Source organism: Battus philenor, unplaced genomic scaffold (genome assembly GCF_028537555.1).
Source record: "Battus philenor isolate CCGP_79_NKW_IND1 unplaced genomic scaffold, ilBatPhil1.0.hap1 SCAF_22, whole genome shotgun sequence".
NCBI lineage: Eukaryota > Metazoa > Arthropoda > Insecta > Lepidoptera > Papilionidae > Battus > Battus philenor.
The window spans coordinates 9,471,752-9,488,950 of record NW_027181685.1 but is presented as its reverse complement, the minus strand read 5'-3'; the positions used below and the strand labels follow the sequence as shown (position 1 = coordinate 9,488,950).

The 17,199-nt window shown below is 34.3% G+C and overlaps 1 protein-coding gene across 1 annotated transcript; it reads left to right on the top strand.

Annotated features, from left to right (window-relative positions):
- Positions 1 to 312: 312 nt before the first annotated feature.
- On the top strand, positions 313 to 13,449 carry LOC137923612 (fibroin light chain-like). The gene is made up of 7 exons (XM_068766830.1): positions 313 to 348; positions 5,107 to 5,189; positions 6,124 to 6,322; positions 7,194 to 7,325; positions 9,549 to 9,646; positions 11,537 to 11,681; positions 13,118 to 13,449. The coding sequence occupies exons 1-7, from the start codon at positions 313 to 315 to the stop codon at positions 13,208 to 13,210; spliced, it is 786 nt and encodes a 261-aa protein (XP_068622931.1). The 3' UTR covers positions 13,211 to 13,449.
- The last annotated feature ends 3,750 nt before the right edge of the window (positions 13,450 to 17,199 follow it).

Here is a 17,199-nt window from a genome sequence, read left to right as displayed (position 1 = left end):
TCGCTTTCAGCCAGTACCACAAAGGAGCAAGTAATTAATCTTTTTGTTCGATATTCGAAACGGACAAATTTTAATTTACATACGCAACTTTTATTTATAATACCACCTTTACCGTATCGCGTGTTAATAAGGGTCATAATTGTATACCACGTGTTTTAGAAACAGCAATCGATATATGATTTTTATTTACTTAAGCAGTGTTTACACAGATGCGATTTAATTATGTTGGCGTTATTAAGATATAAATAGTGGATAGATTTGGTCCTGGACGTGTATACTATATACCGTATTGATCGTTCGGTGACTATCGCAATGTTGCCGTTCATACTGGTACTGCTCGTCGCTACGGTGAGTTTATTATATATATCTCCTTTGTTAAGCCATTCTATTTTACTTTAATTTTTTATATATTTAATGGCGTGTATCGGTGGCCATGTAATATTACTACGAAAAGTGTCTTGGCATACTCGTAGGTAAAAACAGGTTATGTTGTATCGATTAAAACTACTAGAATATTTCATCAACGCTGTATGTCAGTGCCGCTGATGAATTAATATTAATAATTATTTCACATTTATTTCTTTTATTTCTATACCTTTCTGTCATTCTTCACATTATCTATCTTTCCACTTCTTTTATTCTACAATTTTGTCTATATTTCTTTTCCATAATATTTACCTTCCATTCATCGCTTCACTTCCTTCGCCTCGTTCCTCGAATATCACAGGTCTGGTCTATCACATTTATTTACTGCAGTCCCTTATCTGTCGGAGATACCTCTTTCTCCCCTTCTCGGAACCTACAATTAAGTAGAATAACAGACTCCCTTAACTTTACCCCGGGACGAAGCAAAGAGATTAAATAATAGCCTTTCTTTTCTCCTTTTTTTCTCTATTTGTCATTTTTATTCCATCTCAGAGCCCTCAGCAATGATAGGGTATTTCTATCATACTGTGTTAGAAATTAATATTAATATCTACGACTTTTTTATATTATTATTATGTTTATAATGTTGGTAAAAAGCTACCTCTTTAATCATATGATGTAGTGTTCGCTGTGAATTTTACGCGTTTGGCAGTTCAGTTTAAATTTCGAACGTATGATGATTTTTGCGCTGCACATTTATAGGTTAACCAGCTGCATCAGCCAGCGTTCGATCATAAAACTATTTATTCTATGTCTCATTTAATCAATAAATTAATAATCACTATGAAATACATTCAATATCAACAATTATTACAAAGGTTTATAATTAAATTATAAGTTTTTGTTTAATGAACTCTTAAATGGATAAGAGAGACTTGTTTCAAGTTTATTTTCACTTTTATTTTTTTAAACCTTACATATAATATACATGTAAAAAAATTGTGAATAATGTATGTGTTTATCTGTTAAGTTATTTTTTATTTGTAATTCGTAAACCGACCTGTCAAAAGCAAACCTCGTTTTCAATACGAGTATTGTGCTTCATCGTATTGGAGAACGTATTTCTATGTAAATTCGAATATTCGTCGCAAATGGTTATTGACGGCTCGACTATGTAAGGGGAATGTGTTGCGAGATGTTACTTACTATATTCAAGAGATATTTACGTAAACTTGGATTTTGCTGAATTCTTTCGCTTAGTTGTGAAAATAGTAACAGAAGCGTTTTTTGAGAGATATATATATAAAAACTAGCTGATCCCGCAAACGTTGTTTTGCAAAAAAATTAAAGTTTTTAATTAACAAATGTAAGATAAGGGTTGATCGTAGAGGGGTGAAAATTTAGGTTTGTATGTATTTTTGTATGCTGTATCATAATAAAATAAAAACCATAAAATTGTCTAAAAAATTAAAAATAAAATTTAGGGGTGGACCACCCTTATCACTTAGGGGTATGGAAAATAGATAGTAGCCGATTCTCACACATACTGAATACGCATGTAAAATTTGGTAAAAAATCGGTCAAGCCGTTTCGGAGGAGTTCAAGTTCGAACACCGTGACACGAGAATTTTATATATTAGATTCAGATTCATCGATTCAGCCTTTGGACTTCCACTATTGGGCATAACTCAGAGTCTTTCAACCTTAAGAAGGTCCCATTTAATTATGAACAACTTGAAAGCAATGGATGGTTTTGAGCGGCCTCCCGCTACGACCGGTTTACTTGTAGCATCCATATCCTCCTTTGTCGTCATCGTCTCTCTACCTTCTGAGTCCACGTCTAACGCTATGCTAGCCATTCTGCGCACTATCTGGCATGCCTATTGCCACCTTTTGCAATCTAGTATACAAATTTTCAATGCCGGAACGGTAAAAATCAATGGTTTTTTTCTGTAAAATATGTCAACAGAAACGACATTACTTTCCGGTTCCTCTAATATAAGTAAATTCAATTTTAAAGTCAGGATGACCTCTAGTCAAATATAATTAATGTTTACTATCTATTCCCGCAGGCTTTGTACTCCCAGAATTTATTGGTCTGACTCATTCCAATAGAAAAAAATTAGAATTGCTTATAATGTAAATTTTTATACAGATTTATCGGAAACTTTTAATGCTATATTCAATCATCCTGTATATTATTCGTAGTTCTAGTATTGACTACAAAAATAAGAAAAGGTTTTGTAAAATATTTGGTAACGTTTGAACAGCCTTTGTATATTCAGCTATACGAATAAGATAATATAATACAAGGGTACGAAATAAGCGAAATCCTCTAGATTTTGGAATTTCGGAATTGAAACGCGTTCATGTATATTTGCACATCAATCCACTTCGCTATGAATATGTAATTCGATAAATATTCATATACTAGCACCTCTCAAGTACAACTCACCGTGTATTACGAACATTAGGCTAAAATTCAAATAAATGTGAAGCTCGGTAACCACAATATTCATTTAGTAATTTTTAATTATTTTTTCAATCTTCATACAAGATGCCTTTGCGGGTGTTATGGTCGATTATATCAGATTTGCACCTACTAAAACCTCCACCGCACCATCCACAGTGTCACCAACAACGACCGTCAATCGAAATGGAAACATTTTTCCTTCAATTCTCCAAGAAAAACTCCCCGAAACCTAATGTACTTTCGTTTTTAATCATTTAAGTGTTCAGAGAGTTAGAAAACCATTTTATCCTCTTAAGACAATTTATAATAATCAGTTGTGTACGTCATGAAGAAATAATCAGAGGGGTCCAATTGGTATAACTTATAATCAGTTTGATCTCCACTTTACTAGCATTCATCAACTTTAAGTTGCATTATTTCCAAACGCGCCGTGATATGAGAAGAACCCACAACAAAATTGCAAATAATTTGAACAATACATTCCTAAGCAATGTATTATCATTTAAAGACCCTTTACACTGTCGTTCAGGAAGTCTGTTTTTGACACGTAATTTTTTTACATCATAATTCTGATACGGGATTTTATAATAAAAATGTATGTAATTCCCCAAAAGAGAATTAATTTTATCGAGCTCGCTAAATATAAACAAAGCTATATTTCTAGCTTTTACTTTGATTAATATATTAACATCATAATATTTAGCTAGTAGATGCGGCATGGGTAGGTCATACTCTTCGTGGACCAACAACAGTTACAATCTCAGCTCGGATACGGGCATCGTAAGACCATCGATCATCGTGGTGTTTTGGGGGGTTTGTGTTCTGCATTGGACGCCTATCGACTGACATAATAATGATAATATTATTTTATAATTCAAACATAATTAATTCACCTGAATTAACAAGGAATAATTAATTTACAAAATCGTTAAAAAGAAAAAATTAGAATAATTCCGATGTTTGTCAAACATTTATAAATAGATAAATCCGAGTTGGACTTTACGAGAAACGTGTCATCGTTCCCGCCGTGCCTGACCCGGGGGGCAATGTGGTGACAACTATCGGTTAACTGTCGCCATTTAATCCCACATCCCCGAGTTGTTTTAGTTTGCGATCGCACAGAAATATTATTTTGTTTTTAAAGAACAATTTTTTGTAACAATAAATACCCAAATGGCCAGACATTGTGAATTTAACTGTAATATTGACGTATGAAATGATTTCGTAGGCATCTATACACGATGTCTTCCATACAAACCGACTATCCTGCTCTATATTAATCGGATAATAGTAACCTACCTATAGTGCCAACAAAAACACTATACTGCGCCTAAGGAAAGCACGGTGAGGTGGGGGTGAAGGGTCCTAGTGTCTCGGGTAAATCCAATCTGGTCAAGCTGATCTAAATTGGCGTCATATCCAATACAAACAAGACTGACTAACCCGAGGTGGGGGTGAGGAGAAAAGAGCATGAACCACAAGTATTAACTGCTGTCTCGCCGCGCATTTAAGGCACTATACATCAGTTTCAGTATCACCATAGTTTGGGCAGTTTCTACTGACAGCCTAAACCGAAGTTCTCTCTCGTGAAGATTTGGGCCCAGGGAGCGTGTGTCCAAAGGACTTAAAAGTTGGGCTGTCTCTTTATCTCGTAAAATATCTATGTAACTAGATAAGCCAAGATATTGATAGATGCCAAACTGAATTACTAAATAAAGAGTTAAGGGAGAGATTCTAAGAGAAACTAGTTAGAATATACTACCATTTCGAGTCTCATAGTGACGAATACAGACGAGGCACTGCGCAGAATTTTGTATTACAAGATCGTTTATTGTACTGGTATCTCAGTTATGATGGGAAATCGCTCATGTTTTGTGGTGATTTTCTAGAAAAATATCACGGTTATGAGTCACCTTTCTTCATTTAAGGTTAATAAAGTAAGATGTGAATAAGTCACACCGGAATATATTAAAATTTTTTTTTAAATTAAAGATTAATAGAGTAATTTGACTTTTCACGGTGCGTATGAGATTAACATTTTCTAAAAAAATTGTGAACATAAGCAAATGAGGAAGAGAGTACCAATAAAAAGATTTTGTATTTGAATGCTTAAGGTGTTGTGTTGTTTAATGCATTGATGAAGATTCAACTTAGCCCAACACTTTGTTTAGTAAAGTATATCGTCAAAAAGTGTTAGGGAAGGAAGCGTCAAACATGTATCAATAATTTTGATTAACAAAATTGTTAAAAAATCTTCTTTCTTTCAGAGCGCTTATGCGGCTCCGTCTGTGGTTATCAGTCAATACAATGTAGACGAAATACCACCTGTAGCTAACAACGGTAAACCAAGGTAATTTTATCAAATATTTAAATGAAATAAAAAAAATTAGATATGTGGAAAAGCTGGTACAGATATCATTACATAACATATGTGACATTGTATTACTTTATTTACTTTTTTTATACCCTTAAAGCGACGGAATAGCGTTACGTTTACATAAAAAACCCGTACAGTAAGTGTACAATTTAAAATTTAAGATACTGTACTATATTCGCGAGGATAAGATAAGATACAACTTTTTTAATGCACTTGTGTAAGCAAGTGGAAGAGACAGATTGTTGCTGAAGTCACTTTGATTAAAATAAATAAATTAAATACATGTAATACCGGCCACTTTTTAAAAATGTTCACTTACGAATTCACCGTCCATTTCTTAGACAAATAACAAAAAAAAAGTCATTGTCATAATGTTATGTAAAGTGGAAAAAAAACTCAAAGCTAGAGAACGCGTTTCCTTCATGCAATAAACAAAGACTGACATTTTGTCGTTATGTAAACACATTCTTACCTTTTTGTCTCTTACTAAAACACAAAGCTTAAAAAAAGTTGCCCGTTTACTATCGTCATGTGAGATGACAAACGTCGACTCCCACAAAGATCACAACAGTGATCAGTCTTGTAAGGCCCGCATCCAGCAACTTTCTGGAATCTTGGCTATGGCATTGGTCTACCAAGTCATGGTCGCCACTCAAAAACTCTTGAGCTCCAAAGGCCATCGATTGCACGAGCGAGGTGCTTTCACAGCCACTTCAGATGTGCAATTCTTCGAGCTACGTGGTTGACCTTGGTAGCTCATTTGGTATTAACTTTGGCCGCTGAATACAGTATAGCTCCAGACGATTTGGTAAACGCTGGGCATTATCTTATACATTACATCCAGTCCTCTCCAATTATAAAAAATATAGTAAAAAATAAAATAAAATCATGTCTGCTCTTTTCTTAGCTCTGCAATCGAGAATGCGTTCGACGTATTAGTCGATGGCGGTGAGACCAACATCTATATCCTCACCGTCCGTCAGATCCTCAACGATCTCGCTAACCAGCCTGACCCATGCAGCCAAGCTTTGGCTGTTGGCCAAGCAATTGCCATCCTTGGAGAGCTTGCATACGGCAATCCCGGAGACGCTTGCTCCGCTGCTGAAGTAAGTACTAGTGGTAGATGCAGATATTAAGTTATTAAAACGTAATTCCATGGAACTGCGATAAATAAATGGAAACCCTCATTGTGACTTTAAATAAAGAAATGAAACGAAGCACAAATTACAGGTAATAAGATACTTCAGGTTACCGTTTTTAGTCTGCAAAATCGACGCCAGTCCTGATCCTTGACAGATACCTGTCGAGATACTGTCTACATCAGACTTACTGTCTTTTCTCTTTTAAAGTCGGAAATAAATGCCGTCAAGTTTATATCGTCGTTTCAGCCCATAGCCGCCCACTGCAAGGCAAAGGCCTTGTCCAAATATATCTATTAGGAGATATACCCTAATCGCCATGCAAGGCACGAGGGTTGGCGATTGCTGTGTGTTATTACAGAGGACGCTGCTGCCCATCCTCTGAAAACTTGCTTGTGAACTGTTCGAACTCACGCTCTATGATCACAAGTCTTATTCCTTACCTCTAGGCTTCTTTTATTTTAAAATTTAAATTGATTATAGCACTAACATTTTTTTAGATTGTTACATCTGTTGATTGTTACTTGATTCTTATTTATTAATTAAATAAGTGTTGGTTCAACCGAGCAGTGCCCATATGCGACTACCCGTGTTAAACTATTACGTAGTAAATCAGCTACAAGCGCCATTTAGCGGCACCTTCTGAAGTAATAGCTCTCCTACATGTATGTGGATTTCATAGTATGTCATCATGGAATCCTACGACACTTATAAAGACTATAGCTTCATGAATTGACTACATTCATCAACATGTATTATCTTTCTAGAAGTATATGTACGCATTACAACACATTTTTTTAAAAGTGAAGACTTTACTGTAAATTTTTTAACACTACAGCTTGTGAATGCGTACGTCAGTGGCAACAAGGCATCTCTTCGCACCGCCCTTCTTAAGTACATCGAAAACCAAGCAAGCAACATCGACGCGATCGTCCAACTGATCCTCAATCCCAGCTCCATCCGTTACGCAGTGAGTATAAAAACACTCTGCTTTTGTATATAATTAATTTTTATGTAAATACCAATGGTAGAAACCTAGTTTTATATTTTGCTATCGCACAGAACGAATTCATAGCTGTTACAATTGCGGAAGAAATCCATGTAATTTGCAGCATATTCCTCCAGAATTATAAATTTAAATCATTCACACAATTCCTGCACCATAGCTAAATATAGAGAAGAAGGAATTGACCAGTTTGATGGTATTTCTCGTGATGATGATTTTTAACATATCCCATAAAAATAATAGTGTGTTGATAAGTAATTTTAAATCACCTGACCATTATTATTTCAGCCAAAGACATCCACGACGGGACATAGCTAGGAATATATTTTTCTACTAATAATTCGGATCGTTGAAAGAGGTCTGCATTTAACGTCCACCTTTTGCGTTGACGTGGCGCTAGGCTGGGCTAGGCCGGTTCATAGCATTCACACCTAAACCTTAAGGTCCCAGCGATCAACTTGCCTATCTGCTGCACTATGTTGGTCCCTTTCGTTCGTTTACGAATATCCTAATTTCTGATTCAGTCTTTAAAATATATGAAAAAAGTGCGAATAAGTTAATTAGTTTGCAAAAATACATTATTTTGATTGCAGAGTAACAAGTGGTCCGTCCTTTTCAAACCATACGTCAAATACTTTGCATATTACATGCATATCTTACAACTGAACTGTATCTATAAGTAAAAAAAGTATTGTTCTTTAATATATATGCACAGAAATAATGACAAATGTAACTAATAATCATTGTAAGTTTAAATTCCTAGACCAGAACAAAACAGTCTAGAAGTAAAACTAGTTTAAATGCTAATAAGTTCCATCCCTTCCTTTCATATTTTGCGTCACTGTGAACGTTTACTATGGAATGGAACTGGTATAACTAGCTCGCAATACATTAATACTGACGCCACAGTTAGCGCTACAGAAGCTCCCACTCCATTTATCTTTGCAACCGATTCCCCTTGCGCCACTAAACCGGGATTTACATTGTTATTGATATTAATGATTTCTTCCACTTTTACGTACAGAATGATTAATGTTTTACCCAACTAGCGCAATGCAACATATATAAAATTAACATCATTTCTTTATTTATTTTACATTAAACTAATGCATTTAAAGGAAATGTATAATATTAAAACACTTGAATTCAGCTCTGTTCTGGTAGACGAGGCCAGGAGTTTCCCCCCACTAGGTAGTTCCTCCACGCACTAGGAGGTCGACAACTAGAAATCGCTGGATGCGGGCAGCGCTAAACTGACCATCTTGGAGATTTTTGGAGGAGACATATGTTGGCTGATATGATGATAATGACGATACTTATTACTAGTTCAAATTAGTGAATTTCGCTCTTTATTTTATGATGTCCACTGCTAAACATAGATCGCCCCCGTAGATTTCCAATTGGACTGGTTGAAACGACAAGCAATCAACGTCTCCTGTCGATCTTTTAATAAGAACTGAACATCTTTCGGTCCTTAATAAATAAAGTAATGACTATTGCTGTTCAACAATTCGTACGTGTCATGACATCTAAGGGTTTACATCAATGTTTTATTTTATTAAAAATAATAGTAACGTATTTAACTGAATCAGGCGTTATTTTGCAGAAGTCCTAAGTAAGAAAAGGACAAATATTTAGCCACTTCTCACATGCAGTGGTAGTCGTGCAACAAAGTGCACCGCCCGCCAGCCCGCTGATAAATGCGCATGCGGCAAACAATGCGAATTACACCTCTACCACCGTTAAATCACTCAACACGTGTTTCACCCCTCCACGGGGCATCTTCAGGAGTTATGTTACACCGATTAATGTCAAACACAGAGTCAAACTCTTTGCTCTGTGGCTAAATATTGGTCTTTTTCTTACTTATAACAGTAACGTTTTGATTTTTTTTTGTTGATATATAAGTAAAAAAATACGTGGAATCCGTAGACTTTAAAAGCATTTGATCGAAGTAAAGTAACCTATGAAACGTGTTACTGAAGAACAATGTTCAATATTTATTAAACACAGAATGAACGCATCGATGCCTAACTTCAGTTTTCTAGTATAAAAATTCTTTATGGGATACCGTAAAGCTATGGGTCAACGAAAGGGTTTTACACGACTTCTAGCATTTAATCTAATTTAGTCTTCTGTAAAGCTTGCAAAAACTAGGTGTTAATTAATAATTTTCTGTGATACTAGACTGGAAGACGAGGTAACTGCGTGGGTGGAGGCAGATCTTACTCGTACGAGCCGGCTTGGGATGCGATCCTCTCCAACTCCGACCCCTTCCAAGCTGGGTATGTATTCATTTATTTTATCAACCATGTTAAAACCTTGTGGAAATTCTACTATTTGATCCTATCAAATGTGCACTATACTTATTTATATATATTTACGACATAAGATCATTTACATACATTCTTCTTATGACGTTACTTGTGTATGTCATGAGAAGAATGCAAGAAAAGTTCAGTTTGATAGAAACTAGAATCGGATTAACTCCCATATACTTAGTCTGGCCATAAATACTGTTACTATTCAAAAAAAGAAAATATTACGTTTGAATTTGGAATCTGTCATTTTTATATGATTGCTTGATGTGTTTTCTTATTTTCGCGCCATTATATTGTTAAATATTTTGTTATATTAAAATGGAGTGGGGTGATAAAGAGAACCGAATCGCTGTGATTGCCTTACATAAAGTAGGTATGGAGAAAAGTGCAATTGTTAAAACCCTCCACCCGCTTGGTATTAGTCAAATGTTTGTTTACCGGGCTATTGATAGGTACAATGATACCTCCTCTGTTTGTGACAGAAAAAGATCTGGCCGTCCACGTACCGTTCGTGTGAAAAAGGTGATTAAAGCAGTTAGGGAAAGAATTCGAAGAAATCCTGTCCGTAAGCAAAAGATTTTATCTCGGGAGATGAAGATAGCTCCTAGAACCATGTCGCGTATATTAAAAGATGACTTAGGACTTGCAGCCTATAAGAGACGTACTGGTCACTTCTTAACTGATAATTTAAAGAAGAATAGGGTGGTAAAATCCAAACAACTACTTAAGCGGTACGCAAAGGGAGGTCACAAAAAAATTTTGTTTACGGATGAGAAAATTTTTACAATTGAGCAGTATTTTAATAAACAAAATGACCGTATTTATGCTGGAAGCTCTAAAGAAGCTTCGCAATTAGTAAACAGAGTACAACGTGGGCATTATCCCACTTCAGTGATGGTTTGGTGGGGTGTTAGCTATGAAGGGGTGACTGAGCCATATTTTTGTGAAAAAGGTATTAAAACGTCGGCACAAGTTTATCAAAATACCATTCTTGAGACGGTAGTTAAGCCTTTAACTAACACCATGTTCAATAACAAAGAATGGTGCTTTCAACAAGACTCGGCACCGGGTCATAGAGCTCGATCCACCCAATCTTGGTTGAAAACTAACGTTCCGGACTTTATCAGCACTGAAAACTGGCCGTCGTCAAGTCCTGACCTAAATCCATTGGATTATGATTTATGGTCAGTTTTAGAGAGTAAGGCTTGCTCTAAACGCCATGATAATTTGGAGTCCCTAAAACGATCCATTCGGTTGGCAGTGAAGAATTTTCCTCTAGAAAGAGTTCGTGCTGCTATTGATAACTGGCCTCAACGTTTAAAAGACTGTATTGCAGCCAATGGAGACCACTTCGAATAAACATTGTATATTTTTAATAGTTATATATTGATGTATTAAACTAACTCACTATGAAAGGAATAAATGTTACGTATAAAAAAAAAATCGTGCTTTTCTTTATAACAATATTTATGGCAAGACTAAGTATAATAGCGTCTTTTATCTTAAAGATACGCGCCAAACTCTTTTTTTTAATTTAAAGTTCAGCGGATCCAGTGTAACGGCCCTCGATCAATAAACTGCGTTACAGCCCATGTTATTTATTAATAAATATTTAATAAGCGGAATTTATTAATACGAAAGTTAATGGAATATATATTATTTAATAATATTTCGTTTTAGGAGAGCTCTATCGTATTCTACTTTTTTTCGCACTAAATAACTTTTAGAATTCTTCGCATGACTAATGGTCCCTGAAAATATTCCTAATTGGATAAGAATATATAATAATAATAAATAGTAAAGACGAATTTACATCAATTCTATAACATTCTTAATATTTTTTTATCCTTACAGTTTGTTGAACGAAGAATACTGCGCGACGAAGAGGCTGTATAACGCCTTCAACATCCGCAGTAACAACGTTGGGGCCGCCGTCACAGCCTCCTCCCTGCCCCCTGTCGCTGAGATCATCCAAAAAGCCTATAGCTCTTTGGCTAATGTAAGTGTTAATGTATCTATCGTAAATACTAAAATAATATAGCCACTTTAAATAAAAATTTAAGTAACAGCTTCAGAAATTAAAAACACGTGAATATACATATATGAAGTGTGTACATATACTAATAGTGTGTAATAAGTGTAGTACATATACTAATTAGGAAAAATGTTTCATAAAGAACAGTTTTAAAATAATATATACAGTTTATAAACCTATAAGTTACAAAATAGGTTTGTATATTTATGTCTACATCAGGGAGAGTGTGCCAATATTCGCCACGTCAGGCATGAGGGTGGGCAACCACAGTACTTTTTATTTCAAATATGTCCGGGAGCTCGCGTATCGTCCTTGGCCATTTTTTTCTAAGCCACTGAAGTCACTGAAGGATAAAGAATAGGATTGGGTCTATAACTCACCTCACAAAGTGGACCTTATTAATATCGTCGGCAGATGCTGATTGCCATTTCTGACTTGTTCTAACAGAAATCTATATAAAAAGGTTAAGATCCGGAGGTCGTTATGTTTTACAGTTGAAATGAGAATGATAATATTATAGTACAAAACTAATGTTGGATATTCTACCCTATGGTTTATATTTACATTTTAAATATTGCGTCGAATCAATCTAAAAATACTTTTTAATGTAACGGCTCATTAAGAACACCTTTATATTGATTAGCACTTTTAACGCGTACGAACTATACACGTATTGTTCATCAATATTTTCTTGACGCGAACGAACTATATATATATATATATATATATATATATATATATATATATATATATATATATATATATATATATATATATATAATATTTTAATCTATATTTTCTTAACGCGAATAGACTATAATTCAAATTAGCACATCTTCTTCGTTTGATTTTCCGATCTTATGTGGAGAAATCTTATGTTATATGAGCAGTCTGTTACATCGTTTTTTATCACCAAACGTAGAAATGCACGACGGACATCCCTCAGTGTATAAAATATAATTTTAATATTTATAGTGAAATGAAACATAATTTCTCTGCAATTAATATTTCGTGTAAATATGACGTTGAGACTTGAATGGTAAATTTCTATAGAAATAATAATTTTTTTACCTCAGATACCAATTTATTTTGGTTAATTTCACTTAGGTATGCATAAATGACTGATATACCTAAAATATCCACGGAGCGGAATGTCGACTAGCCTGAACAAAATCAACAGGTGACTTACTCGGATACCAATAGCTGGCACTAAACGTGTTAAATAATAATAATAGTGGCTTTTATTTATATATATTAAGAGTTATACAACTAAAGAAACACCTCCGTTTAACGTCAAGTAGATTCACGGACAAGTGCTAGTTTAGTATTATCAGTCGCTATCTATCTATCTCTCTCTATCTAGGCTAGTATTAAATTAATGAATTTTACTTTTTTTATAGCTCTTGAATGCAATCGCTACCAACGGTAATGTTGTGGGTGCTGCCGCTACTGCTAAGATCGAGCTCATCGGCGCCGCTGCCAGCGTAGTCTGAACTCCAAGACCCTTGTCTTAAGACACATTTTTACTGTACCCCGTTTACTTACGTCATTTGTTTTAGCCCTTAACATTGAAATATAGTATCAGTATATATCTATACTCATAGATCAATCTATATAGTTCACCTTCACTTCGTTGTACATATTTTTGTATATAATTATTGCATACATTCATTATTGTATTAATACTATAAATAGTATATATGTATTTATATAAGAATACAAACCAATACAAACAAACGACATGGCGTTTTATTCCGGATTCGATTAGTTGATAAATTATTTTCGATTATCAATAAAATGTATCCTAGTTTTGTAAGTATTGTTTTATTAAATCTGATTATCTGTAAAAGATTTTTATTTATATTAAAACGATGAGATGTCGTAACAAAACAAGTAAAAGGATGGAAAATATAGTAGAAAAATCGTCTAGTTTACAGAGCAATTGGTTGTAGGTAAAATCACTCTGTGTAAAGAGATGAAACCTAAATATCCAATCTATTTTTTCTACAGTACAGTCTGTATGTACAGATAATAATAACATAGTAATCCGAATTTTGAAAATGCTCTTTTGTACTAAATCGTCATAACGTTACTTGTCATTTCTGAAACCATTGATATTTTGATATGCAGTCATGAGTTGCGACGATGTTACTGAAGTTCATGCAAGCCGCTTTTAAAACTGCAAAGTCAGATCGTATTTTTACTGTGATACTTTCAAAAATATCCAATATTAAGTAATAAAGTGTTTTATGTTAAACATCGACAGACCTTGTAACAGTATTAAATATGTCAGGATAGCTAGTATTGTATAAATTATACAGTAAAAGTTTTTTCACATAATTCACGTAATGAAAACTATGCCTAGCACACAGGGAGTGAATTTCGCAAGGTGTTAAATCATGCAAGCTTAATATTCAAGCTCCTAGACGCCTCGTAAGTAACCCTTTAATTTTGTTAGGGCCTTAACCCGCTCATATATCACGGACTAGTTCGCCGAATTTACGGGCCGACAAAATTAAATTTTCTGAATGAAAAGTAACATGAGCATTTCATAAAACGACGCCGTCAAAAGCTATTTACGAATGTTAGAGTTGAGATTTTAAAATAGTAATTTGTATATATATGTATATATACATATATATATATATATATATATATATATATATATATATATATATATATATATATATATATACATATATATATATAATATATATAAGAAATTTCCGCCTATAACTTCTATCCCATTGACTCATCGCGATGTGGTTCCGAAACCACATGGCATAATGACAAGAAATTTGGTAGGAATATTGCTTTTGCCGTGTAGAGAGAGACCATCAAACAACGATTTTTAGAGATACCACATCTGTTTATTCAAATTATAGTTCATATAGCTTTAAAACTTGGCAATTTTTTCTGGTATTTTGAAAAAAATCCATAAATACATATAATAAAATAAGACCCAAAAAAGCTAATGCGAGCAACGCAATGCAGGTGTTGAACAGCTAGTTTATATATTTTTATTTATATGTTTCATGTTAAATAAATGTTAATTAAAAAGTATTTTAGTCTATAATGCTAATCAGCATAGCACTAAAGGCGCTAAGCTTAAACCTCTTTAATTATCTCCTAAGTAATTATCAAAGAGGGCTCCATCAGGAACCTCAGTTCGGGACGTTACATTATTAATTTTACCAAAGAATATCTATCTCCAAGCTCTGAAAAGCGTTTAAGTTACAATGACTCCCATTTAGTACGTAAAGCATTTTTATTCAAGAAAGAGATCATGAGACCCGAATTTTGGTTAGATCGGTTAAATAAAATTTATTTATATTTTTATTCATTAAAGATCATATGGGGTAGAAAAGGGATTACTGTGATTGATTAAACATTAAAATAATGTAAATAAATAAACAGTCCTATGAAGACGTCCATCCGTAGAAGAACTAAGCTTACCGACTTAACTAGAAGAATTATTCGTCCTAAGTGGCAGTGTGTGGCGCAAATCGTTCGTGCAATCGAAGGTCATCGATGATGAAGAATTTTTAGATGGCGTCTAGATACGTCATAGGTAGGCCCACCAATAGGTGAACAGATAACACACAAATCGAGCAGCGAAAGACTTGTCCTCAAGGGAGCCTTTAAAGAAGGACATGATGATGATAGAATGTAATATGATGTGTCTTGATATAAAGAAGTAATTTACTAGAGCAGTATTTAAGGAGTGAAAGAGAAGGAAGAAAGGTAGTGTGTATAAGGAGACAAGTAAGGTTGGAGTGTGTAAGATATTGTGACGAAAATTAGATGACTAATGAAAAAAACTATAAAAAATGTATGGAGAGAAAGAAAATGATTTAACACCATGAAAAGAACCTGTTCCTCTGTAGATAGGTGCTAACTAGTAATTATTTAACAAAAAAAACTATTGTTTGTCTAAAATAGATGTATTATACTAGAGTATTATTTATTGATGAAGCATCGTTTCAATGTTCGATCAAATCAAAACATACTCGATTCAACAAATTTCAACGGGCGCGCTAGACAAGTAACTCGAAGCTGCATTTCGTGCATCTTGCCTTCGTCTCGAAGACGAACAAAGCTCCATACTTAACGACGTCCAGACTTTCATACCTAAAGATGAATGCAACCGAACAAAGGTAATTTCATAAGACGGAGCAAATCGAATTTCTACCACAAAGTACAACCGTTTTATGCCTGAGAAAATACGAGAAATTCTCTTATCCATCTTGATTGCAATTCATCTTACGGCGAGGCGGGATTGCACTGAGATTTAATTTGTTCAATGGATTAAGGTATTAAGAGTTTTGATTGATTCAGACCAGACTGCTTTCGTACTTTATGAAGTAAATATGTTATTTTAATTAATGTTTCCAACCTTTTATAGTAAAATGAAGATAAACAAAGTGTGATAGCCTGTCATCATGTCAATCAACAGACACCCATCACAAAGCTTGGGCATATTCCAAAGGTCGCTACGATTAACCGTTCTTACGCTGCCCATATTCAATGACTTACCACGCTGCCTCTACAGGCTTGTGATGACCACTCAGGAACCTTTCGGTCTCTCCGGATGCCAATTGCACGATCAGTGTACTGCAGACGACCAATTCTTCGAATTACATCCGTAACCTTGATTCTTTTGCCTATCACCTCATTTATGTTTCGACCTCGCAATATTTATTTTGAGTACTCTTGATTTTAAAATACAAAATCTTTACCAAAGATCCTTTTATTATATCGCAACTTTGGTAAGCCACAGTATAAATATAATAAATATAAATACACACTTGTCGCAAGGTCTACTACAAAATTGCTATGAGCAAAGTCAACTTTCTTCAAACCGTCTTATTAGCAAGAAACGTACCTTAAATAATACCGCCGCAATAGAAGACGCATTTCGTGAAACGCCGATACCACAGCTTTAACTAAAGTTGCTTTAACAACCGGCGTGCCATTTGACATGTCGCAGAGTTTTCAATACACTATATAAATAACTATGTAATTTGTATAGTGTATTGTGTAATTATTTACTTTAGCTAGGGTAGAGTACATCTCTACTCCTTTATTCCTCCCTATTCTGGGGTAACACAATTGGCAATCATTAATTGGCAATTATTAGTTAAGAAATTATTTGTTTCAATATTAGTCACGTAATTAATATTTTATCGCTGTATTACAGGCGCTCATGTCCTCTTTGTGGTTTTCAGGAACGAAAGCTATTAAAACTTTAAACGACTTTGGTGGTGTTGAAACAATAATATCACACATACTCACTAGTTCCACTTCATTTGAATTTAAATTTTTTTTTTTTTGTTAAATAAAATTCTAGTACTATTGTAAATGTTAGTGTTATCATTGTTATTAGTCCATATTTATCTACAGCTTGAAATATAAGTCTTCTCCAATATTTCACACCATACATGATTCTTCTTTCTTCTACCCACTTCCGACTGCTCTACTG

Coding starts and splice junctions, on each gene's coding strand:
- LOC137923612 (XM_068766830.1), top strand. CDS start 313: ATGTTGCCGTTCATACTGGTACTGCTCGTCGCTACG. Junction 9,647..11,536: donor TCCGACCCCTTCCAAGCTGG/GTATGTATTCAT, acceptor TTATCCTTACAG/TTTGTTGAACGAAGAATACT. Junction 11,682..13,117: donor CCTATAGCTCTTTGGCTAAT/GTAAGTGTTAAT, acceptor CTTTTTTTATAG/CTCTTGAATGCAATCGCTAC.